Here is a 27,304-nt window from a genome sequence, read left to right as displayed (position 1 = left end):
CACGACTATTTTCCTGCCGAGTCTCAAAAAATATGCTTTCAATATCCATGAGTATTGTTTTCTCAACCATCCCAACAACCTTTAAAACTCGTCGATTATTCTGGCCTCATGCCTCCTAAAGACCTTCAAAAACATTTAAAATTTCATAGGTCCACAAAAAGACCTCCAAATAAATGGAATATTTCTCTGGAGCCTCCACGGCTATTGTCGATTATTGCCATATCGACCCTTCTAAACAGCTCTACAGATCCATGATCCACATAAACCCCTCTGCACATTCATGTTCAAAAACATCTTTAACATCCATGAATGTTATAGTCTCTTCCCTCACAAAGTCCTTTAAAAATCGGCTCAAAACCCAACATTATTTTCACCTTGATCTAACCAAAAACTTTCCGAATTCCAAAATTATCGACACTTTATTGTTTCCTCGAACCTCAAAAACCCTTCGATTTTTTTATTATTATCTGGACACTCCAGGTATATAAAAGTCCAAAGTCCTCCAAAAATTCCAAAATTAATGTCCCACCAACCATTCCAAAATTCACAATTATATTCTCTTCGAGGTTTCAAAACTCTTCGAAGACCTATGACTCTACTCATACTCGAAATATTAAAAAAATTTAAGATTAATATGCCGTCGAGTCTTCAAAAAAAAAAAAACTAAAATTCCACGTTTATTGTCTTTTCGAGCCTCAAAATCGACGGTTATTGTCCCTTTGACCCTCCCAAAATTATCTAAATTGTTGTACCCTCTGACACTCACAAAGACCTCTAAAAACTCACATTATAGTGTGCTCGAGGCTCAGAAATACCTTCGAAATTCCTTAACAAACGTCCTTTCGACCTTAAACAAGTAAGAAAGGCGTTAAGTTCGGCCGGGCCGAACTTGTTATACCCTCCACCACAAGTTGTATTGAAGTAAAATGGAATAATTTGTTTCCTTTCGTGTATGAAGAAGACTTAATACTAAAATTTCAGCAATTTCGGTAAAACAATGTGAGGCACCATTCTATGGGGGCTATTTCAAAACGTCGATCTATACCGACAAATTTCTTACGGAAAGTTTTAGGCTCTAAGAAGACTAAATACCAAATTTCCTATATTTCGGTAAGAAAATGTGGCTAAAACTTAAAAAATACCGAAAATCAAGAAGTACGCTTCTATGGGGATATAGGAAGACGTGGACTTATACTGATAATACTCTTCTGGAATATTTTATTACCCTTGGAAGACGAAATAACGAATTTCAGCCATTTCGGTTGGATATTGACGTCGCAGTCTTCAGTATTACGAAAATCGGGAGGTACCGTTCTATGGGGGCTATATCGAAACGTGGACCTATACCGACAAATTTTAGTCAGAAATGGGGCAATATGAAAGTGTGGACCTGTACAGACATATTTCTGGCGAACAGTTTTATATCACATTGAAGACTAAATACCAAATTTCAGCCATTTTGATGGAATATTGAAGACCCAACCGTCAAAACACGAAAAATCGGGAGGTACCTTTCCATGGGGGCTATATATTGAGGCCACAACCTTCAAAATACCGAAATTCGGGAGGTAATGAAGCTAAACCTTCAAAATACCGAAAATCGGGAGGTACCGTTTTATGGGGGCTATATGAAGGTGTGGACCGATACCAACAAAATTCTAGGGGAAAGTTTTATACCCCTAAAGAAGACTACGTACCAAATTTCAGCCATTTCGGTGTGATAATGAAGCGAAAACCTTCAAAATACCGAAAAACGGGAGGTACCGTTCTATGGGGGCTATATAAAGGTATGGACCGACACCGACCAAATTCAGGGAGAAAGTTTTTTACCCCTAAAGAAGACTACGTACCAAATTTCGGCCATTTTGGTAGGATAATGAAGCTAAAACCTTCAAAATACCGAAATCGGGAGGTACCGTTCTATGGGGGCTATATGAAGGTGTGGACCGATACCGACAAAATTCTAGGGGAAAGTTTTATACCCCTAAAGAAGACTACGTACCAAATTTCAGCCATTTCGGTGTGATAATGAAGCGAAAACCTTCAAAATACCGAAAAACTGGAGGTACCGTTCTATGGGGGCTATATGAAGGTATGGACCGACACCGACCAAATTCAGGGAGAAAGTTTTTTACCCCTAAAGAAGACTACGTACCAAATTTCGGCCATTTCGGTGTGATAATGAAGCTAAAACCTTAAAAATACCGAAAATCGGGAGTGCCGTTCTATGGGGGCTATATCAAAACGTGGACCGATATATACCATTTTCAATACCAACCATCCTGCAAGTAATAGCAACTTCTGTACCAAATTTTGACTCTCTATCTTTATAATTGCGAGATGTATCTTGATTTCAGCAGACAGACGGACGGACTGACGGACGGACGGACATGGTCAAATCGACATAGAATTTTATGCTTATCAATAATATACTATATACTTTATAGGGTCTCCGACGAATATTTCGATGTGTTACAAACGGAATGACAAATTTAATTATACCCTCCATATGGTGGAGGGTATAAAAATACAAAATTAATTTAACATCGAGCGACTACTACTAGCGAACCTTCTATACTCCCAACTACATCTACAGATCCAGGACTATTGTACCTTTGACCTTACTAAAATTCTCACCCTAAACCACTTTTTTTAAAAATCCTCGATTATTTGCCTTCCCACTGCCAAAAAACACACAATGTCCAAAATTATTGTCAGCTCGACCCACACAGGTACCTCTAAGAATTCACGATTACTATCTTTCTGCCCTCACAAAAATCTTTAAAAAGCCGTGATAATTGTCCCCTTGACTCACCCAAAAACGTTCAGAATTCCGCAATCATGGAGTCACCTAGCAGTTTATGCAAGGATCAAATACAGATTGTAGGGATAAATTAAAGGAGCATTATACCATAATCTGTGTATGTTGTTAAGGACCTATGGATATTTAGATATATATATCCTCCGACGCTCCCAAATACCTCTCAAAATCCAAAATTATAGTATGCTAGAGCCTTAGAAAATACCTCCAACATTTCAGCACTACAAGTACCGTTCCTTCGACCGTCCTAGCCCCTTAAAAAATATAAGATTATAAGATTATAAATCTTCGATACTCCCAACTGAAAACAAAAGTGTTAATAAAATTTACATTCGCCTAACAAAAATATCAGAAAAACATCATCACAAACACCCGGTTTTTGACATAAGGACATTGCAAAACGAAATCCTTGCCAGAAGCAACCTACCTACCCTACCTTTAGAGTTGCTGATTTACATTTTACTGCTCATTTTACACATACCCCGACAAAATACTGCCACAATTTGTGTTGTGCTGTAAACTTAATTAATGTTATGTGCTTTGTAAGCTTTTTTATGGGAGCAAAGGTAGCGGCAGGCAGCAGGATACTTTTGTGAGGGTTTTTCAACAGGAAGTCTGTTGTTTGACTTTACTGTTAGAAGTGAAACCCGTTTTACCGCTTTTGGGATCACGATGTCTGTCCATAGTGTTGTAGGATGCACACAGATCTGCTGCTGTAGGTGTCATAGTCCTTGTGATGTGCTGTAGCTGACTTATGGTGATTCGAACGACTTCTAACTTGGAATATTTCAAGCAACTTTGACTGCATGTTTAATGTTGGAACTTTTGACGATAGCTATGCAGTGCTTCTTTTTTAGGTGAAATTATGTTGTTGCTTGTCATTTTCAGTTGATGTTAAACTATTTCGATGGCAACTAGCTAACATCTGACAAACTTCATGGAGCTAAATTACCACAACCACACGAATGTTGTTTTTGATGTCATCATCTTTTTGTCTTATATTCGAAGCTCTTAAACTTAGAATGCAAATTAATGATGATGATATTTGGTATTTTAAATTGTTGTAGTTATTGTTCTGCTTCTTTCAAAATGTGTTGGTAAATTTAGCGATAGCTTCATTACTAGTTTGTCCTTGCTAATTAAAAACAAACAAGTGAAAATGTTGGGGAAGAAATGTAGAATGGTGACATTATTTGGCATCGCGGCCACATATACCTTATCAGCGTGGGGTCTGCCATCTTCGATCGTCTCATACGGCCTTATTATTCATTCCTCTGTTTATTGCAATTTTTACCTATTCTTGTACGGGCGTTATACACCAATACCCTATGTTTGGATTTGATCTGTGATATTTCCATCGTTTTTTTGAGTATACGATTTCATCCGTTTCAATGCTATATGTATGCCAGTCTCTGTCATCCACCTATAGATGCTCCGCTAAAGGTTCTTCCATACGAAGAACCAACAATAAAACTGGTTGTTTAATGTAGAAGGTCCTCTCAAAGAGTTACGCTCAGCTAAAGAGTCTTCCATATGAAAAAACCACATCTAAATGGGTTTTCTAGATGTAGGAGGTCTTTTAAAGAGTTTATTATCTGTAGAAGCACGTTCAACGGGTTCATGTAAACAAATATTTGTTTGAATGAAATATAAATACAAATCCAAAAGCCACATAAAACATACACATACACACATTTATATATGATAGTGGCTTTTCTTTTATTAACGCCGAGAAGAGATATTGTAGGAGTAATCATATTCTAAGAGCAAAGTAGTGTATTTTAAATATTTGAAAATATATATTGTTGTTTCAACCATATATTTTGTGTCAGGAAACATAATCGCCGGCCACCCAAATTATACCACAAGCCTTGAAAGTTGGCAGGGTGGTCCCGCTACTGAAGCCTGGCAAGGATGCCAGCAGAGGTGAATAGTACAAGCCGATTTCACTCCTGTCGCCAGTTGCAAAGATCCTAGAGGCACTACTCCTCCCCACGATAAGAAGATGTTTTCCAGTTGCCCAACATCAACATGAGTTTCGGAAAATGCATAGTACTACAACAGCATTAGACGCCATATACACACATATCAGTAGAGGACTGAACCAGATAAGGCCGTGCGACCGAACAGTCATGGTGGCTCTTGACCTATCGAAGGCCTTCGATACCATCAACCATCGAACCATCAACCTGTTCGAGGATATAGAGAAGACTACTCCCCAGCCATGTTTAAAACATTGGGTAATCAACTATATGTGCGGACGCCAGTCGTTTGTGGAATTTAGAAACAAAAAGTCCAAAACCCGTAGAAACTTCATAACTACCGTCCCTTCGACCGCTTAAACCTTTTAAAATATGAAAAATTATTCTGACATAGAGACTTCTAGCGAACCTTCGATATTGCCAGCTACACCAGCATATCTTATTTTTGAACTTACCAAAATGCTTTACAAAGTCGCCATTATTATCTGCTCGACCCTCTCAACGCCCTTTTTTAAAATTCCTCGATTATTTGCCTTCCAAAATCCACAGTGAAACAGGGAGTTCCCCAAGAAGGGGTGATATCTCCGGAACTGTTTAACCTCAACCTTTCTGAAATTCCACACCCTCTAGACGGCATAGATCGTGATGTATGCGGATGATTGTACGACCTTGGAATCAGGTCCTATCGTTGATGGCATATGTGATAGGTTAAATGTCTACATTAGGTCAGATGCAGTTTTTCCATCTGAGGAATATGAAAATATCCGCCGCTAAATCCACTGCCACACTGTACACCACATGGACGGTGGGTGTAAGGTTCGATAGCATGTTTAAGTCATTCGCGTATGCCACAGCTATTTACGATAAGATCAGAGGTAGGAACAAGGTGCTCAAGTAGCTGGCCGGCAGCACTTGGGAAGCTGACAAAGAAACCTTGTTGACCACCTACAATACAATAGGCCGGTCTGTGGTAAGATATGCGGCGCCAGCGTGGTCTGTAAAGCCGGCCAGAATGCTGTCCTGAGGACTGCAACAGGGTGCCTCCTCATGACACCAGTGGACCATCTTCATAGGGAGACGAAGATTTTACCTATAGACGCTCCGATAAAGGCTCTTCCACACGAAGAACCACCAATAAAACTGTTTTTTTTTTAATGTAGAAGGTCCTCTCAAAGAGTTACGCTCAGCCAAAGAGTCTTCCCCATGAAAAACCCACCTCTAAATGGGTTTCCTAGATGTAAAAGGTCCTTTAAAGAGTTTATTATCTGTGCAAGCACGTTCAACGTGGTCCTGCAAACAAATATTTGTTTGCAAACAATGGTTGCGCAGGCAGTACAGAGATACAGTGTGAATGCCGTACTTGGAGACCACCCCCCATCCATCGCAGCAGAAGAACGCCAGCTGCCAAGTCAAACACCAGTGGTTTTAGCCCAGTTAAGATCCGGACGATGCAGCCGCCTCAATTTATATGGGGGCCGAATTGACGCCACGATACCCAACACATGCCCAGCATGTGGATTGGGACCACACGATACACTGCATTTCTTTAGCTGTCCAGCTAACCCCACTCACCTGTCTCCTGATTCCTTATGGTCGCAACCAGTCCAGGTTGCCGAATTCTTAAGTCTGGATACAGGGGAAGCAGAACCTGATAACTGAAATAATACACGAACGAACATATTTGCGTTGCTACAACAACAATAACAACAAAGAACGAAACGTCGTATATCGCATACACACCACCAACGTAAAAACAAGCTTTTTTTACCCTACCGCAGTCGCTTCTGAGTCTTCTATTGCACCATACAGACAGCTCTATATTATAAAATAAGCGAGAGCCTTGTTGTTACGCTCTTTGACAAAAATCCTCTCTCCACCCAGAAATAATATGTTCTACCATAAAAAATATGTTGGTACCCAAACAAATAAAACTTGAGATATGTTACAAAATGTTGCAAACATATATTTGTTTGCAACCAGTCTCAAACACATATTTGTTTCGATCCAAACATATTTCTATTCTGCCTTCCAATTTTCCGTATTTTGAAGGCATTTTTATGGCATAATGAGGCTATCATCCCATCGAAATATCTGAAATCTGGTATTTTATGTTCGTTTGGGCTACAAAACTTTTCTCCTGAAGTTTCTCAGTGTAGGTCCACGTTTTGATATAGCGCCCATAGGACAATACCACCCGATTTTCGGTTTCTGAAAGGTTTTAACCTCATTATCACACCGAAATGGCTGAAAATTTGTATTTAGTACTTTTCAGCTGAAATTTGGCGGTATACGTGCACGCAGTCATATAGCCCCCATAACACGGTACCTCCCGATTTTCGGTAATTTGAAGGTTGTGGTCTCAATATTCCACCGAAATGACTGAAATTTGGTACCTTATCTTCGTTGGGGGTAGACAACTTTCCACATAAAATTTGTCGATAAAGGTCCACGCCTCCATATAGCTCCCATAGCAAGGTAACTCCCAATTTTCGGTATTTTGAAGGTTGTGGCCTCAGTATCCCCCCTAAATGGCTGAAATTTGGTATTAAGTCTTCGTTGGCGTATAAAACTTTCCATCTGAAATTTTTCGGTATCGGTCCACGTCCTCATATAGTCCACACAGAACGGTACCTTCCGATTTTATGTATTTTGAAGGTTGTGACCTACCCCGAAAATATATGTTTATTTTTGTCTATGTAGGTTTTAGTCTAACCACCATGGACCTATAATACCCCTCGAGTTATTTTTTTTTCAAATTTTCGAACCGAGATTGCTGTAATTTTATATTGTGTGTAGTCAGGGGTTAAAAAGAACAGCGATGACACCCCATTTTAGCTCTTTTGAAGAATATTGTTATATTTTACTTCTGAAGTGGATGTAACTTGGTATTTTGGAATCTCAATGGGCAGAACACCTCCACACAGAAAATTATCAGTGTAAAGTGATTATCATCAGTTAAGATATTATTCTCCTCTAAGAAATTAGGCTTAACGTAGAGGACGAGCGTCGTAGTTATTAATTGTTCATATTTACTTCAATTCTGTTCGTGATGGAGGGTATAAAAAGTTCGACCCAGCTGAACTTAATGCCGTTTTAGAAGACAACTTAATGACGATGGCATTTCGTAACATAGCTTTTGGTTTTTGTTGTTGTTGTTCTTCTTCCAAAACATATCGCTTCACTCAGTGATACCTCTATTATAAAATTTTTCTTGTTATTTAAAAGCAAAGAAGTGAACATTTCTGGAAAAATGTTTAATGATGAAATTATTTGGCACACATAGTATCTTGGATCAATTAGCCTGATCAAAATTTCACTTAACAACAACAAAATGCTTAACGATTCTAATTTAATACATTTAAATTTGGTCGTTATTAGTCGTTTGAAAGTAATTATAACAAGAGTCTCTTCTGTTCGTAATAGGATACATATTGACCTCTTTTTCTGATGTTCTGGCTTCAAAGGCTTGCTTTTGTAATCGTCCGTCCAGCTGTCTTTGTGAATTAAAAGCATGTTCTACAAAAAACTTTCTTGTATCCAAATTTTACGTTAATGCACGGTAAAAAAATTCCTGGCTCCCCTTTGAAAAATTCCAAAAAAGTAACACAAAACGAAACATATTTAATTGCTCAGAAAATTTGTTTCAAATGTTTAACTAAAAGTACTGAATTCTAACAAAAAACAAACTTTTCCCCGAAATAAGAGGAGTTTGTAACAATTGAAAAAATATGACGACAACTTTTTAATATTTTATTTGTCAATTGTTATTTTTCCAAATGATGATGTTTATGATGGCTCTGTTCTGACAAAAAGCATTATTTGTTGTTAATTTTGTAGTACTTTTGTTGTTATGTTCATTTTTGGTGGGCATAACTTTATTGCAGCTTGCAATGCATGTCGGTTTTTTTTGTTGGTCATACTTCTTCAACTGTGAATTTCATAAATTTTGTTTTAATTTGGTACAAATAATTTTTAACAATTGTTATAGAGTTATTTTTTGTTTTTATAATTGTGATAATTTTTTGCTTAAAATACGTTTAAATCATTATTTGAATTTAAGTGTAATTTAATTTTTGTTATTGGGTACATTTTATATTTCTATTGTTTGTGGGACAGTCACATACGTTTGTTTAGTTTTACACACTGACATGACATGTCACCGTTCATACAACATGTGTTAACGTGGTTTACATTAAAACTTTTCGCTTGAATATATTATCAACACCATAGAAAAGGAGATGTTTTGTTGGTGGTCATATGTAAATTAAAGCAAAGTATTAAAAAATAATAATTTAATTTTTGCCAATTAGTGCGAAAAAATTTTAAATAATTTTAATTTTTTGGATTTCCTTTCTAACTGAAATTTAATGTTCGAAGATTGCAAATCAAAATGCCAGTCAAATAAGATGGCATAGGTACCATATAACCATCAAGTTTTACAATTACGGATTTTGGGTGTTGGGTGGCCTCTTTTGGTAGCAGAGTCTTTAAATTTGAACTTGCCGCTTAGAAAAAAAACATGAATATATTGTCGATACGATTGACAAAATTCTACAAAAGCCAACAGATCTTCTCATAGACGATTTGTAGAACTTCTGCAGGAGACCAGTAAGTTATAAAAGGTGGCATATGAAACAAGGTGTTTTTATCGCTTTTATTATGTTACTGAGGGTGTAATGAGAATTCGATCCAGCCTGAAACTAAAAATGTAATTCGATTGTCAAGGAAAATAAAAAAATTATTTTGGCATTTCTATCTTATAAGAAATATAAAAAAATATTCTCTTGATAAATGTAGAAAATAATTTGTACCGAATCGAGTTTTTCACGATTTAAGCAAAGCAAATTATAAATGAAATAGTTGTGTCGTATCCATAGATGGCCTGTTAGAAAATAAGACGTATAAGACATACTTATCTGATCATGCTATTAAAAAAAAATAAATAAATAAAATAATACCAGAAAAAAATAATAATAGGTTCAAAATACATATTAAGTGGAAGAATAGATTGAAGGAGCTCAACCCGATGAGGAAATGTATCCTTATATGTCTATGGGAGTCAACGCGATCGAACCATAGTATGGAGGGTATATTAAGTTAGTTGTTCCATTTGTAACATATTGAAATAATCATTTGCGACTATATAAAGTATATTTATTCTTGATCACGATAATATTTTGAGTCGATACCCGATTGTCTTTTTTCATAGGCAGGTCAATTTCGAAGATGAGCTATATCGGCCCACGTTTTAGTATAGCCCCCATATAACTATACCTCCAAATTTTTGGTAGTTTGAGGATTTTAGCTACATTTTTTGACCGAACTACCTGTAATTTGACATTTGAGGTTCTCAGCGTCACAAAATTCCTTCAATAAAAATCATCAACATAGGTCCATGTTTTGGTATAGATCCCTTTAAACGGTACCTCCCGATTTTCAATATTTTGGGGATTTTAGCTACACTTTTTTAACCGTACTAGCTGTAATTTGACATTAGAGGTTCTCAGCGGTCTCGAAAGTTCTCCACCAAAAATCGTCAACCACCAAAAATCGTCCATGTTTTTGTATGGCCCCATATAACGGTTCCTCCCGATTTTGAGGGTTTTAGTGTAATTTTTTGACCGAACTACGTGTAATTTGATATTACAAATTACCTTCACCAAAAACCGTGAACATCGATCGATGTTTTGGTTAGACCCCATATAACGGTATCTCTCGATTTTTGGTATTTTGAGGGGTTTAGCTACATTTTTGGCCGAACTACCAGTAATTTAACATTTGAGGTGGTTACAAAAGTTCTTCACCAAAAATTGTCAACATATGTCTACACTTTGATATATCCCCCATATAAAGTTGGCGTCCGATTGAAGAAATTTGTTGATATATTTTCTGATCTTATATATGCATTTGGGTTTCCGTGGTCACAAAATGTCTCTATTTAAAACTGTGGACTTGAAGCAAAATCAACTAATACGTATTTCATGGTGGCGGATATAAAAAGTTCGGCCCAGCCGAACTTAACTCTTATTTACTTGTTTAACCTTAAAGTGGCACAGTTTCCGCGCAAATAACTATTTTAAAAAAATCCCTCGGTGATTCGTGCTAAAACAGTTAATTTTATCGAAATGCGTTTAAAACAAGTAAAAAAGTATCAGTCGGCTTTGCCGACAGAGATATACCCTCAGCCTGTGTATATTGAAACAAACCTGAAGGAGTGGACCGATGTAGATCATCTTCGAACTTAAACTAGGTTTGGGTAAAATATTACGAAAGCCAAAATTTGAACCGAATCGGTTCATCCGTTCGAGAGTTATCGTGCGCTCCAGCCAGCAGGACAGACAGACAGACAGACGGACGGACATGGCTAGATCGACTCAAAATTGTCTGAAACACATTTCGTCCAAACATACTTGGGGTCTAAAACCATTATTTCGATGAGGCACATTTTCATCATATCAAAGTGTATATAACCAATATTTTTGAATATTTAACATAGCTGAAGCCAAGGTTTACCCTTTTAGAATACGCAACTTGTGGTTCTATATTATACAAATTAAATATTTTTAGATAAAGTGAAATGTTGTTGGACGTGGCAAAAAATATTGGCCTTAAAAGATAATTTGTGTGGAAGCTGTGGCTATATTTATGTTAAAAAATGGGTTGAAGCCACCATGTCTTTTATTGTTTTCTCTTGATTTGTGAGTAAACCACACTTCTCTCGATTTTCCTGTCAAAGTAAAAGCAGAAGCAAACTAAATGAGGATCATCTCACTAATGTATTACTTTTCAAAATTTGAAATGCTTCTACCAATAAATGATGCTGACATTTTGAAGCCAGATTTACAGTGTTTTTTGGCATTTTCTTCTAATTTCATTCCGCAAACAGGGTTTTCAAAAAATCATATATAGGATTGTAGTACTTGCGATTCTAAGTTATTTGATACGACTTATGTGAATGTAGTCTGCACAGCTTCATAGAAATCTACATCCAAATGCGGAAATTTTGTGCGAACATTTTTGTAAAAAACATATTTTTCGGGCCTAATTTTTACAATTGTCATTCAATTTCCTCGTACTTGATTGCACATTTTAGTTTTTTACGTTCCGGATCTAATAAATCATTCCCCGTGAAAATCCATCCACTAAAACGCGAGTTACAAGAAAGTCCAAAGTAGAAAAATCGCCTAAAATTGTTTTTGGAAATATCGCGTATTTTATCGCTTTTTCTGCGGTTCGTTTCCACTGCAATGAAACAACTAATACAGCATCTTCGTTTTAACGGAAACAGAGATTTGAAAACTTCACTGATAAGGGAGCTACATTCATTTTATCCCAAAAAATAGTGCGTGATGCTACATCCACGGTTCTTAATTGATCGCCTTGAAATAGATATATATCGATGTAGATTTTCATGGTGGGCATTGAAATCGGATGCGGACAAAAAATGTATGCACTTTGCGCAAATTAGCGATATTTTATAGGTATTTTAATGCTAAGATGCAGCTGATGCTACATCTTAGCCTCCAAATTAAATTTCGAAAAATATATACAAATTAAAAGATATGGTCTTGCTGTACATGAAAATCACATGCGGACAAAATGATTTTGATAATTACGCGATTTACACGTATTTTAAAATGCATATAAATAAAAATGGGTTATTTGACCTCTATTTCCATTTCAGAAGCTTCGACATATATCCTCATCAACCCAATTAGCTTCCCTAATGGGAAAGCTTTAATATGAATGTCAATAAAGCAAAATCCGTCTATTTTGTTGGGAGATTTAAGCAAAATGAAGGAAGTATTCCTATAATTTTTTACAATATTTTCTACTACATAATGCATGTGAAAAAAATATTTTTTCAAACAAAAAAATATTTTTTGACCAAAATATGTGCTTATTTTGGCTGTAACATCCAAACTATAACACCAATCTGTATGATTGCAGTCTCATTTGATTCGCCGTGAAGTTTGGATCCACAACAATTTTTTATGTAATTATATGACCACTAAATGGGCCTTAATTTTGAAAAAAGTAGACTTATATTCAATAACTTATCAATTTTATTATGCAATCTACTCGCTGAAGTCACTTCGAGAGAACTTTTTTGTAACAATTGTGCTCATTAAAATAATTAGCGTTTATATAATATTTTCTTTCTTAAAAAGCGAAATAAAAGCGCCATAACTTTGGTCCGCAACAACCAAAAATTGGCTCGCGACCAGATTCGTGCTGGGAATATTTTTCTTAACCTACATATCAAAAATCGTTGATGTAGCGCGAAAAAAATGTATCCTTTTTTTCTGAAATGGAATATGAAATAATTGACAATATTCCTGATATACCCTCCTTAGCCTAAAGGCTGAGGGTATAATGAAAGGTGCTTTTTTTATTAATTTCTCGTTGGAATCGAGCTTAATGACCAATGATGCAACCACCACTATGTGCTGTGGAGCGACTTCTCTGTCATCGAACTTTTCTTCTTTCAAATGCATTTTTGTTTTTACAACAACAGTAGGTATTTACCCATTTAGATGTTCTTTCATGAGAAACGCTTAGCGCTGCCTTTGAAAGCAATGAGTTTGGTTCTGAACGATAACACGACGTGACAAAATCTTTTATAGAAGTCCATTAACCTATACAATGGGTTAGAATAGGGAGGACCGATATGGGCCAATTTAGAAGTTAAACTAAATTTTCACAAAATATTAGGAGATTCAAAGTTTGGACCAAATTAGTTGCCCCATTCAAGTGATATCGTCCTAGCATTTTAGTGACATTTTTTAAATATTGGGAAGAAGTACCGGAAGTTGTGGACCGGTATTGCCCCATGAAACTAAGTTTGGATATAATATGACGAAGACAAAATGTTGGACCAAATCGGTTGAACAGTTCGACAATTATCGTTGTCTCCGACCGGCACATATGGTGACATAGGGGGTTTTTATACCTTTCGGGCTGTTTTCCCAAGAATTATGGACTCGCCCCTGAAAAAACGTTTACCGTCTAATGGAGGTAGCGAAAGCAAATCGCCTCAACACAAATCAAAGTAATTCGAGAGCAGGTCTTAAAGTGAACTTATCCGAAATTTTGTGTGAGAGGTACCAGAAGGAGTAGACAAATATAGCCCATATTCGAACCTGATGTATATCTGGTAGATATATCAGGATGTGCAAAGTATGGAATACATCGGTCACTCCCTCCAAAAGCTATCGTGCGCACAATTTTTCCGAACACTTTTCAACTTTTGTGGGGGAGGTACCTGAAGGAGTGGACCGATATGACTTATCTTCGAATTTAAACTATGTTAAGACATAATATTACGAAGGCAAAATTTTGGACCGAATGTGCAGATCCGTTCGAGAGTTATCTTGCGCTCCAACCACTACACGTGGTGTCATAAGGGTTCTTTGCAACTTTAAGGCTATTTTCTCAAGTAGTATGGACTTGCCCCTGATGAAACTTGTACCGTCGTATGGGGGGCAGTGAATACAAGTTGTTGCAACAAAAATCAAAGCGATTCGAGAGCAGGTCCGATACCGAAATTTTGTGTGGGAGGTACCTGAAGGCGTGGACCGATTGAGTCCATATTGGAACCTCATCTAAATTTGGTAGAAATATTACGATGTGCTAAGTATGGACCAAGTCAGTTATTTCCTTCAAGAGTTATCGTGCGCACAAATTTTCCGAAAATTTTTCGAACTTGTGTTGGGGAGGTACCGGAAGGAGTGAACCGATATAACCCAACTTCGAACTTAAACTAAGTTTGGACAAAATATTGCGATAGCCAACTTTTGGACCAAATCGGTTCATCCGTTCGAGAGTTATCGTGCGCACCAGCCAGCCAGACAACCAGACAGATGGACGGATATTGCTAAATCGACTCCAAATTGTCTGAAACACATTTCGTCCCACCATACTTGGGGTCTAAAACCATTATTTCGATGAGGCACATTTTGCCCGTATGAAAGTGTACATATATACCCTCGTTAGCATAAATGCTGAGGGTATAAAAAAACCTTAAACTTTACATGTTCCAAATTTTGTGTGGTACGATGTACGTTCCATATTTGGACGTAATCCAAGTATGTACGTGAGTGTTATGTTAGGCACAACCAAGTTTAGTTAGTGCCGGCAGATTTTTTGGAGCTCCAGGACCATTATCTCAAAAAGTATGGACTTGTCCCCGAAAAAGAATACACCGTCAAGGAAAAGAATACAAAGTCAAAATTTCGATTTTTAACAAAAAATGTGCTCTTTATTGACCATTAATCGGTCAAAAAAATTTTAAGGAAAATTCTCTTATTTGAAGACAAAATTTTGATGTATTCAATAAACTCACAAAAATATATGAAGACTGAACACCAAAAATTTTGGGTGGATAATGTGGCTAAAACCTTAAAAACCCGAAAATTGGGCGGTACCGTTCCACGGGGGTTATATCAAAACGTGAACCAATACCAACAATTCTCTGTAAAAATATTTCGCAATACCTGGCGAAGACTAAATACCAAATATCAGCTAAATTTGTTTGTTTAATGTGGCTAAAACCTTGAAAATACCGAAAATCGGGCGATACCTTTCTATTGGAGCCATATCAAAACGTGGACCTATGTATATAATTTTTATCAGAAAAGGTTTTTGGTCCATTTGGAACCCTCAATGCAAAATTTCGTGAAATTTGGGCGTGAAACATATGTAAAATCTTCAAAATTCCGAAAATCGGGAGGTACCGTTATATGGGGTCTATATCAAAACGTGGACCGACCTTCCCAATTTTTTGCTCTCGACATTGTCAGTGAACTATAAGTATTTATACCAAAATTCATCTGCCAACGTTAACTCCTTTTATATTTGGCCACCGTTTATTTGAACTCGCGACATAGTGCAGCGTTTTTTTGAGGTTATGCGCCTTTATCTCGTGAACTATGGACTATGGAAAAATTACAATGACGTAACGGGGGCCGCACAAACATCCTGTCACAAAAAATTTCATAACGATTCCTGAGGTGTCACTAAACTGCACTTATTTCAAATTTTGTGTTGGAGGTACCTGAAGGAGTAAACCGATATTATCCATATTCGAACCTGATGTATGAACCTGATGTAGTATTACCATATGCAAAGTTTGGTTCAATTCGGTTACTCCCTTCGAGAATTATCGTGGCTGGCTGGTGCGCACGATAACTCTCGAACGGATCAATCGATTCGGTTCAAATTTTGGGTATCGAATTATTTTGTCCAGATTCGATTTAAGTTCGAAGATGGGCCATATAGGTCCACTCCTTCAGGTACCTCCCCCACAAATGTTCAAAAATTGTCGCAAAACTTGTGCGCACGATAACTCTTGTAGGGAATAACCGATTTGGTCCATACTTTGCACATCGTGTAATTTCTACCAAACTTAGATGAGGTTTTAATATGGACTCAATCGGTCCACTCCTTCGGGTACCTCCCACACAAAATTTCGGAAAAGTTCAGTTTCGGACCTGGTCTCGAATCGCTTTGATTTTTGTTTACGCAAGTTGTAGTCGCTGTCCTCTATACGACGCTGTAAGTTTCATTAGGGGCAAGTCCATACTTCCTGAGGAAATAGCCTGAAAGTTACAAAAAGCCCTATGACACCGTGTGTAATGGTTGGAGCGCAAGATAACCCTCGAACGGATCTGCCGATTCGGTCCAAAATTTGGCTTTCGTAATATTTTGTCCAAACTTAGTTCAAGTTCAAAGATGGATTATATCGGTCCACTCCTTTCGGTACCTCCCCCACAAAAGTTCAAAAATGTTCGGAAAATTTGTACGTACGATAACTCTTGAAGGAAGTTACCGATTTGGTCATTACTTTGCACATTATGAAATTTCTACCAGACTTAGATGAGGTTCCAATATGGACTCAATCGGTAAACTCCTTCGAGTACCTCCCACACTAAATTTCGGAAAAGTTCAGTTTGGGACCTGCTCACGAATCGCCTTGGTTTTTGTTGTAACATCTTGTATTCACTGTCCCCTATACGAAGGTACAAGTTTCCTCAGGGGCAAGTCCATACTTCCAGAAAAATAGCCTGAAAGTTGAAAAACAAACCCTATGACACCATGTTTATGGGTGGAAACGCAAGATAATTCTGGAACAGAAATGCCAATTCCGGCCAAAATTTGGCCTTCGTAATATTGTTTCCAAACTTAGTTTAAGTTCGTAGATAAGCCATATCGGTCCACTCCTTCAGGTACCTACCCCACAAAAGTTCAAAAATATTCGGAAAAATTTTGCGCACGATAACTCTTGATGGGAGTGACCGATTTGGTCCATACTTTACACATTCTCATAATATCTACCAGATATAGATCAGGTTCGAATATGGACTATATTTGTCCACTCCATCCCGTACCTCCCACACAAAATTTTGGATAAGTTCACTTTAAGACCTGTTATTGAATCACTTTGATTTTTGTTGAAGCAACTTACATGCGCTGCCTCAATTACGATGGTAAAAGTTATTTCAAGGGCAAGTCCATACTTCTTGAGAAAACAGCCCGAAGGGCTTTAAGTACCTTTTCCGCAAAAATTTTGAACTTTAATCCTAATCAACATTTTTGTCGGCTCATACGAGCAAAATTTTGAAACCCATAACTACATAAGTTTTTTGTGAAAAAGGTCTTTCAATTTGCCCATGCTGAGGGTATATCTCTGTCGGCAAAGCCGACTGATACTTTTTTACTTGTTCTAAAACATAAAGAATACATTTGTATATTGTTTTGAATTGTTTATAAACAATTCTTATAATATATTTTTTTCTTATCTATCTCTTTTCAGATTTGATTGTTTCACAGATATAATTCAGTGTGGTGTGCAGATTATTGTGAAAAGTGTTAAATTGTAACGAAAATTCCAAATAAAAGTGTTAAGTGTCGTGTAATGTAGAAAATATATGTAGTAGTAACTAAAATTAAGAACAACATTAATCTTAAAATCAAATCTTAATTATCCGCAACAACAAAATAGAAGGAAAATATATTAATAAAATCGTAGCAATAATTTTCAAGCAAAGTGTATCGCAAATTAGGCAGCAACATGAATTACCAAAAAGGTAAGTGAGAAAATATGACAAAAATAATTTAAATATTCAATATCACTATCTTGAACATATGGATTTTATAAATTGAAAAGAAACTCTTTACAAATAATAATAATAAAATAAATAAACTAAAATAAAGTAAAATAAAATAAAATAAAATAAATTAAAATAAAACAAAACAAAAAAATAAAATGAAATGAAATAATATAAAATAAAATAATAGCATGAAATAAAATTAAATATAAAAAAAAATCAAATTAAAAATAATAATAAAAAAATGAAATGAAGTAAAATAAAATAAAAAATAAAATACAATAAAATAAAAAAAAATTAAAAAAATAATAAAATAAAATAAAATAAAGTAAAATAAAAAATTAAATAAAAATATACTACAATTTTCATAGATTCCATGAATAATTTTAAGCATTTATTGGATTTATTTGCAGCCAAAAGGTTTTTGTGAAATACCTAAAATAAAAAAATAATATAAAATAATAGAAAATAAAATGAAAAATAAAACTAAATAAAATAAAAAGTAAAATAACACAAAAAATTAAATAAAAATGATAAGTATATTCTACCATTTTCATAGATTCCTCAATAATTTTAAGCCTTTAGTGGATTTATTTGTAGCCAGCAGTTTTTTGTGAAATACCTCTCTCCCGAAGAGATTGTTTCCATGTACATCCCTGCTATTAACTCCACATCACAACCCATTGTTATCCTGACAGTCACATACAGCAGCTCCCGTTATTTTTTTCTTCTACCGACTAACAATCGATGAAGAGATTTTTGCCATGACAACGTTCGTCACGTAACCAGACAACTTTAGTTCATTTACTCATCTGTTTTTCTGCTGCCATTTTTGGGTAGATTTTTGCCAACAGAATTTTATAGACGGCATTTTTTTATTTTCCTGCTGTACATGCGGTAGGCTTTTGCTAGCTTGCCTGTGCCCAATTTTTTTAAAACGTTATAAACGCTTTGAATGCAGTTTTTTGTCTACTTTTTGTATGTTTGTGGTTTTGTTCGTCTCTGATGGCAAAAGACTATAGAGAAAAAGGTTGTTCTTTCTTTCCTTCTTTCTTTTTTTTTTTGGGAATGTTGAAGACAACAAATAACCATAATTCAATTAAATCAAACTGCAAAATAATGTCTTTGAATGCCGAATGAAGTTGGGTTGGATAACAAAAAAAGAACAAAAAAGAGGTGAATATCTGCCCAGAATATTTTATGAGATGGAAAAGCTGGAAAAAAAGACTGCCGGATGTAGGCTTAAATATTTAGTAACTTAACTAATTTAATTGAATCCGAGGAATACGGGGACAATAAAAGCAGATATTTTTTAAGATTTGATATAATAGAAGAATGAATAAACTCAAAGTTAGTTTCTAATGGGATGGATAGAAACTAAGTATTCTATCAACTAAGTAGCCTCCTATCAACTGGAAGATCCTACTTTTAGAAGAGCCCAAAGTCTTCTTTTAGAACCCTTCATGGCCTTCTAATAGAAGACCACAAGGACTTCCTTTAGAATACCACAAGGTTTTCCTATAGAAGACCACAAGGTCTTCTTATAAAAGACCACAAGGTCTTCTTATAGAAGACCACAAGGTCCTCTTATAGAAGACCTCGTTTAGAAGACCTCAAGGTCTTTGTATAGAAGACCTCAAGGTCTTCGTTTAGAAGACCTCAAGGTCTTCATTTAGAAGACCTCAAAGTCTTCGTTTAGAAGACCTCAAGGTCTTCGTTTAGAAGACCTCAAGGTCTTCGTATAGAAGACCTCAAGGTCTTCGTATAGAAAACCTCAAGGTCATCGTATAGAAGACCTCAAGGACTTCGTTTAGAAGACCTTAAAGTCTTCGTTTAGAAGACCTCAAGATCTTCGTTTTAAAGACCTCAAGGTCTTCGTATAAAAGACCTCAAGGTCTTCGTTTAGAAGACCTCAAGGTCCTCGTATAGAAGACCTCAAGGTCTTCGTATAGAAGACCTCAAGGTTTTCGTATAGAAGACCTCAAGGTCTTCGTACAGAAGACCTCTTCTTCTTATAGAAGACCACAAGGTCTTCTTATAAAAGACCACAAGGTCTTCTCATAGAAGACCACAAGGTCTTCTTATAAAAGACCACAAGGTCTTCTTATAAAAGACCACAAGGTCTTCTTATGGAAGACCACAAGGTCTTCTTATAGAAGACCACAAGGTCTTCTTATAGAAGACCACAAGGTCTTCTTATAAAAGACCACACGGTCTTCTTATAAAAGACCCAAGGTCTTCTTATGGAAGACCACAAGGTCTTCTTATGGAAGACCACAAGGTCTTCTTATGGAAGACCACAAGGTCTTCTTATGGAAGACCACAAGGTCTTCTTATAGAAGACCACAAGGTCTTCTTATAGAAGACCACAAGGTCATCTTATAGACGACCACAAGGTCTTCTTATAGACGACCACAAGGTCTTCTTATAGAAGACCACAAGGTCTTCTTATAGAAGACCACAAGGTCTTCTTATAGAAGACCACAAGGTCTTCTTATAGAAGACCACAAGTTCTTCTTATAGAAGACCACAAGGTCTTCTTATAGAAGACCACAAGGTCTTCTTATAGAAGACCACAAGTTCTTCTTATAGAAGACCACAAGGTCTTCTTATAGAAGACCACAAGGTCTTCTTATAGAAGACCCCAAGGTCATCTTATAGAAAACCCCAAAGTCATCTTATAGAAGACCACAAGGTCTTCTTATAGAAGACCACAAAGTCTTCTTATAGAAGACCACAAGGTCTGCTTATAGAAGACCACAAGGTCTTCTTATAGAAGACCACAAGGTCTTCTTATAGAAGACCACAAGGTCTTCTTATAGAAGACCACAAGGTCTTCTTATAGAAGACCACAAGGTCTTCTTATAAAACCCTTCTAGGCCTTCTTATAGAAGACCACAAGGTCTTCTTATAGAAGACCACAAGGTCTTCTTATAGAAGACCACAAGGTCTTCTTATAGAAGACCACAAGGTCTTCTTTTTAGAAGACCACAAGGTCTTTTTAGAAGAGCACTAGGTCTTCTTTTTTGAAGATAACAAGGTCTTCCCTTTAGAAGACCACAAGGTCTTCTTAGAGAAGACCACAAGTTCTTCTTAGAGAATACCACAAGGTCTTCTTATAGAAGACCAAAAGGTCTTCTTATAGAAGAGCACAAGGTCTTCTTATAGAAGACCATAAGCTCTTCTTATAGAAGACCACAAGGTCTTCTTATAGAAGACCACAAGGTCTTCTTATAGAAGACCACAAGGTCTTCTTATAGAAGACCACAAGGTCTTCTTAGAGAAGACCACAAGTTCTTCTTAGAGAATACCACAAGGTCTTGTTATAGAAGACCAAAAGGTCTTCTTATAGAAGAGCACAAGGTCTTCTTATAGAAGACCATAAGCTCTTCTTATAGAAGACCACAAGGTTTTCTTATAGAAGACCAAAAAGTCTTCTAATAGAAGACCACAAGGTCTTCTTATAGAAGACCACAAGGTCTTCTTATAGAAGACCACAAGGTCTTCTTATAGAAGACCACAAGGTCTTCTTATATAAGACCTCAAGGTCTTCGTATAGAAGACCTCAAGGTCTTCGTATAGAAGACATCAAGGTCTTCGTACAGAAGACCTCAAGGTCTTCGTATAAAAGGTCTTCGTACAGAAAACCTCAAGGTCTTCGTATAGAAGACCTCAAGGTCTTCGTACAGAATACCTCAAGGTCTTCGTGTAGAAGACCTCAAGGTCTCAAGGTCGTATCGGAGACCTCAAGGTCTTCGTATAGAAGACCTCATGGTCTTCGTATAGAAGACCTCAAGGTCATCGTGCAGAAGACCTCAAGGTCATCGTGCAGAAGACCTCGAAGTCTTCGTATAGAAGACCTGAAGGTGTTCGTACAGAAGACCTCAAGGTCTTCGTATAGAATACCTCAAAGTCATCGTGCAGAAGACCTCAAGGTCTTCTTATAGAAGACCCCAAGGTCATCTTATAGAAAACCCCAAGGTCATCTTATAGAAGACCCCAATGTCATCTTATAGAAGACCCCAAGGTCTTCGTATAGAAGACCTCAAGTATAGAATACCTCAAGGTTTTCGTATAGAAGACCTCAAAGTCTTCGTATAGAAGACCAAAAAGTCTTCTAATAGAAGACCAAAAAGTCTTCTAATAGAAGACCTCAAGGCCTTCGTATAGAAGACCTCAAGGTCTTCTTTAGAAGACCACCAGGTCTTCTTATACAAGACCACAAGGTCTTCTTATAGAAGACTACAAGGTCTTCTTATAGAAGACCACAAGGTCTTCTTGTAGAGGACCACAAGGTCTTCTTGTAGAGGACCACAATGTCTTCTTATGGAAGACCAAAAAGTCTTCTTATTTTCGTATGGGAGACCTCAAGGTCTTCTTATAGAAGGTTGACCACCTAATGAAGGTCAGTAGTAACAGAATATACTTCACGATTAAAAATTAACAGTACTTCTAAAGCATTTATTAGTCTTCCTTATAAAAACTTCCTTCCCCCTTCCCCTCCATTTACATCCTAAATAACCTAAAAAATATTACAATGCAACCATTGATGTATTTATTTTCAAATCAAACTTCCCAAACCAAATAGTTTGGATAAACTTAACGACTTTCAATAAAAAAAGAATAAAAAGAAAACCAAAAAACATCAACAAAAAACCCAAACTTCTTCCTTTCTAAAGATTTCATTTGTGGTTATTCCAAAATCCAAGATAATCATAAACATGGAAAAATCTTCCAATAATACACAATAACCATTCATTGACTGATTTTACCCTACAAACAACAAAATAACTGGAGTTGATGATATTCTAGGGAAGTCATCCGAAAAAAAAAAACGAAAAACAACGCAAAGAATTGAAATAACCCGAGATCGAAAACTTCATCATTCAAAAAATGGGAACTGACAACTGAACCTAGTTAGAGGAAACGAATGAAAGCTGGCAGAAGCAAAAAAACCCAAGAAAACAAAATAAATAAACTGATGATAAAAGGATGCAATACCAATTTCTTTGGCACTCTCAGGGATAAGGCATTGAATCCGAGGACGAAAAAAATCACATAAAAACGCTAAATCATAAAATGAAAACCAAAATCCAGCGATAAATATCACAAAATCCTTGTAAAAAACATGACTGAACAAAAGTATTATTTTCCTCTTTTCTTCCATTTTTATTCCAATTTTGTTGTTGTATCGTATTGTTATTGGTTTGGTTTGGCTGCTGGTACTCCGCTCCTGCTAGTGGCAATGATGCTGATGATGATTAGTTTATTTTGTTGTAGAATGTCAATAAACAATTCCGGAAAATAGGAAAAATATTGTAAACGTTATGAGAGTGTCACAGAATGGTGTCCTAGATTTATTGTTGTTATTTTTTTTAATAATTGGAATTTTTGTGGAAATCTATGCACTGAAGGAAAGTTTGAAATCTATAGAAATGAAATTTCTGCAGTTAATACGAATGATATATAGTTTTAAATAAGAATTTATTTCGGATGTTGGAAATTGAATTTTCTCATAGGACATTCAAATATTTTCAAGCTAATGGGAAATATTTCTGAAGGATTATCCACGTTCATTCGACTTTAAAAAATTAGTGTTTAAAAATCAACGTTTACTGGACTTTTAAAAAATGATTGTTTAAAATATCCACGTTCATTGGAATTCTAAAAAAATTAGTGTTTAAAAAATCCACGTTCAATTTTAAAAAATTAGTTTTCAAAAAATCCAAGTTCATTGGACTTATAAAAATTAGTGTTTAAAAAATTAACTTTCATTGGATTTTCAAAAAAAATATTGTTAAAAAATACACGTTCATTTAACTTTTAAAAAATTTGTCTTCGAAAAATCCACGATCATTGGACTTTTTAAAAATTAGTTTTTAATAAGTCCACGTTCATTGGACTTTAAAAAAAGTTTTTGTAAAAATCCACGTTCATTGGACTTTCAAAAAATCAGCGTTCGTTGGACTTTAAAAAAATATTTTTTTTTTAAATCGATCGATCGAGTTTTTAAAAAATATTTGAAAAATCAACCTTGGTTGAACTTCTCAGAAAATAATTTTAAAAACAGAAGTTCGTTGTTCTTCTAAGAAAATATATGTAACAAATCTATCCAAAAGTATTAAAAATACACGTCTGTAGTTCTTTATAAAATTCTTTGTTAAAAAATGCAAGCCTTGTCAGTCCATAAAAAAATTTTTAAAAAATGTTCGTTTATTGGTATTTAAAACATATATTTTTAATTGGCATATATTTTTAATCAACGTTTAAAGGTCCTTTTTTAAAGCCATGTCTTGTAACTCTGTGGAAAAAATGCAATAAGTTATCCATATCCTATTAGTCCTTGTAAAACTATGCTATAAAATATAAACGTCTTGTATGACCATGAAATAAGTTTTCTTTAAAAATCCACGAATTGTTGGTTTTCAAAAGAAAAATTGTGAACAAATTCACGTCACGATCATTGGTCCTTAAAAATATTCTTTAAAAAGTCCACGTTTATTGGTCTGATGGTAATTGAAAGAAAATATTCTTTGAAAAGTCCACGTTTATTGGGATATTGAAAAGATATTCTTTGAAAAGTCCACGTTTATTAGGATATTGAAAAGATATTCTTTGAAAAGTCCACGTTTATTGGGATATTGAAAAGATATTCTTTGAAAAGTCCACGTTTATTGGGATATTGAAAAGATATTCTTTGAAAAGTCCACGTTTATTGGGATATTGAAAAGATATTCTTTGAAAAGTACACGTTTATTGGGATATTGAAAAGATATTTCTTGAAAAGTCCACGTTTATTGGGATATTGAAAAGATATTCTTTAAAAAATCCACGTTTATTGTTCTGATGGTTCTTTAAAAATATTCTTAAAAATCCACATTTATTGAAAAGATATTCTTTGAAAAGTCCACGTTTATTGGGATATTGAAAAGATATTCGTTAAAAGTCCACGTTTATTGGTCTGACGGTCCTTGAAAAAAATCTTTGAAAATCCAAGGTTATTGGTATGATGTCGATGAAAAAATATTCCACGTTTATTGGTCTGATATTCAATGAAAAAATATTCTTAAAAAAGCCCAAGTTTATTGGTCTGATGTCCCTTGAAAAATATTCCTTAAAAACTCCGCGTTTATTGGTCTGATTTTTTTAAGGATATTCTTTAACAAATTATCTTTAAAATCCACGTTTATTGGTCCTTCTAAGGATATTCTTAAAAAAATGCACTTTGTGTTTTTTTGCAAAATCCACGATATGTAAAATATTGATTTTTTTTTTAAATCCACGTTACGTGGTATGTTGAAAGGATATTTTTAAAAAATCTACGTCACGTGAATGTAGAAAGGATATTTTTTAAAAAATCCACTTCACGTGGAATGTTGAAAAAATATTTTTTAAAAAATCTACGTCACGTGAATGTAGAAAGGATATTTTTTAAAAAATCCACTTCACGTGGAATGTTGAAAAAATATTTTTTAAAAAATCCACGTTCCGTAAAATTTTTAAAAAATCCACGTTACGTAAAATTTTTTAAAAAATTCACGTTACGTAATTTTTTTTTTTAAAAAATTCACGTTACGTAATTTTTTTTTTAAAAATCCACGTTACGTAAATTTTTTTAAAAAATTCACGTTAAGTAAAATTTTTTAAAAAATCCACGTTATGTGCAATTTTGAATTTTTATTTTTTTTTCAAAATCCGCTTGGAATGAAATTTTGAAAAAAATATATTTTTAAAAATTTACGTGGTGTGAAATGTTGAAAAACATATTTTTTAAAAATCCAGCTGGTGTGAAATTTTGAATTTTTTTTAACCCACGTGGTGTGAAATTTTGAATTTTTTTTTTAACCCACGTGGTGTGAAATTTAGATTTTTTTAACCCACGTGGTGTGAAATTTTGAAGAAATATGTTTTAAAAAATCCACGTGTTGTGAAATTTTGAAGAATTATGTTTTAAAAAATCCACGTGGAGTCAAATTTGAAAAAATGTTTTTAAAATATCCACGTTATTTGGAATATTCACAAATATTTAAAAAATCCACTTTACTTGGAATTTTGAATAAAATATCTTTTAAAAAATCGACCATATGTGGAATATTAAAAAAATATTTTTTAAAAAACCTACCTTATGTGGAATATTGACAATTTTTTTTTAAATTTACGCTACGTGGAATAATGACAAAATATTTTTTTTTTAATTCACGTTATGTGGAATATTGAAATAATATGATTTAAAAAATCCATATTATGTTGAATATTAAAAAAATAAATAAAACAAGTAAAAAGTCGTTAAGTTCGGCCGGGCCGAACTTTTTATACCCTCCACCATAAAAAGTCTTAATTAAAATGGAATAATTAGGGTCCTTTCCAATTTTAGGTGGAACAACTTTTCGACAATGGATATACTCCTACTGTCTCCCACCTTTGCTTAAATTACACTGTGAACACAAATGTTGGGGCAGAGTGCGTATAATAAAAACCCCGAAGGACAGATGCGCCGTGAGTCGAACTTCCGCGTTATGGCGTGATGAAGGTTTTGCAAGAGACCCTGTAAGCCATCATGAATTAGCATTATATCTTTGTTTGTTGTTTTAGTAGAGCACTTAATCAACAGTGAAAAACGATATAACGCTAATTCCTGATGGCCCACAGGGTCTCTAACAAAAATTTCATCACGCCATAACGCGGAAGTTCGACTCACGGCGGATCTGTCCTTCGGGGTTCATAATATACTTACCAAGGCCTTTCTTCCCCAAGAGGCATTTTCCGTGCCCCAGACTTTCACATCCATTTTGTTGCACAGTGTTATCTAATCTAATCTAAAAAAATGTGTTCAGCTAGGTGAAAGGTACCACCTACGGGGCTATATCAAAGAGTCAACCAAACTTTAAATTTTTTGGCGGAAAAGTTTTATAGCTGCAGGGAACTTCAAGAGTCAAATTGAAGGTAGTTTCACCAAAACAATGTAGACCCTCAAAAATTACGAATTTTAGTGAAGAAATTTCGTGACCACTGAAAATTCCCGAAAATCGAGAAGTACAGTTATATGGGGGGATATACCAAAACATGGACCTATATTGACGATTATTTTTGAATAGACAAAATTCTAGCTAAAATTCTCAAAATACCGATCATTACAGCTAGTTCGGTTAAAATTTGCAGCTAACATTCTCAAAATACCGAAAATCGGGAGATACCGTTATATGGGGGCTATACCAAAACATGGACCTATGTTGACGATGTTTTGCTGGAGATGTTTTATGACCACTGAGAACCTCAAACGGCAAATTACAGCTAGTTCGGTTAAAAAATGTAGCTAAAATTCTCAAAATACCGAAAATCGGAAGGTACCGATATATGGGGGCTATACCAAAGCATGGACCTATGTTGACGAT

General features: G+C 35.3%; 1 protein-coding gene across 1 annotated transcript in view; it reads left to right on the top strand.

The window, feature by feature from the left end:
- Positions 1–27,304, top strand: part of LOC141403221 (uncharacterized) — a 456,033-nt gene that overhangs the window by 114,923 nt on the left and 313,806 nt on the right. The window contains exon 2 of the mRNA XM_073985406.1: positions 17,618–17,891. Coding sequence (XP_073841507.1) covers positions 17,876–17,891 — 16 coding nt within the window. The 5' untranslated portion in view covers positions 17,618–17,875. The remainder of the gene's footprint in view (positions 1–17,617; positions 17,892–27,304) is intronic.

This window comes from Musca autumnalis, unplaced genomic scaffold (genome assembly GCF_047663935.1).
Source record: "Musca autumnalis isolate F117 unplaced genomic scaffold, ASM4766393v1 scaffold_4, whole genome shotgun sequence".
NCBI lineage: Eukaryota > Metazoa > Arthropoda > Insecta > Diptera > Muscidae > Musca > Musca autumnalis.
This window is presented reverse-complemented; position numbering and strand designations above follow the sequence as displayed.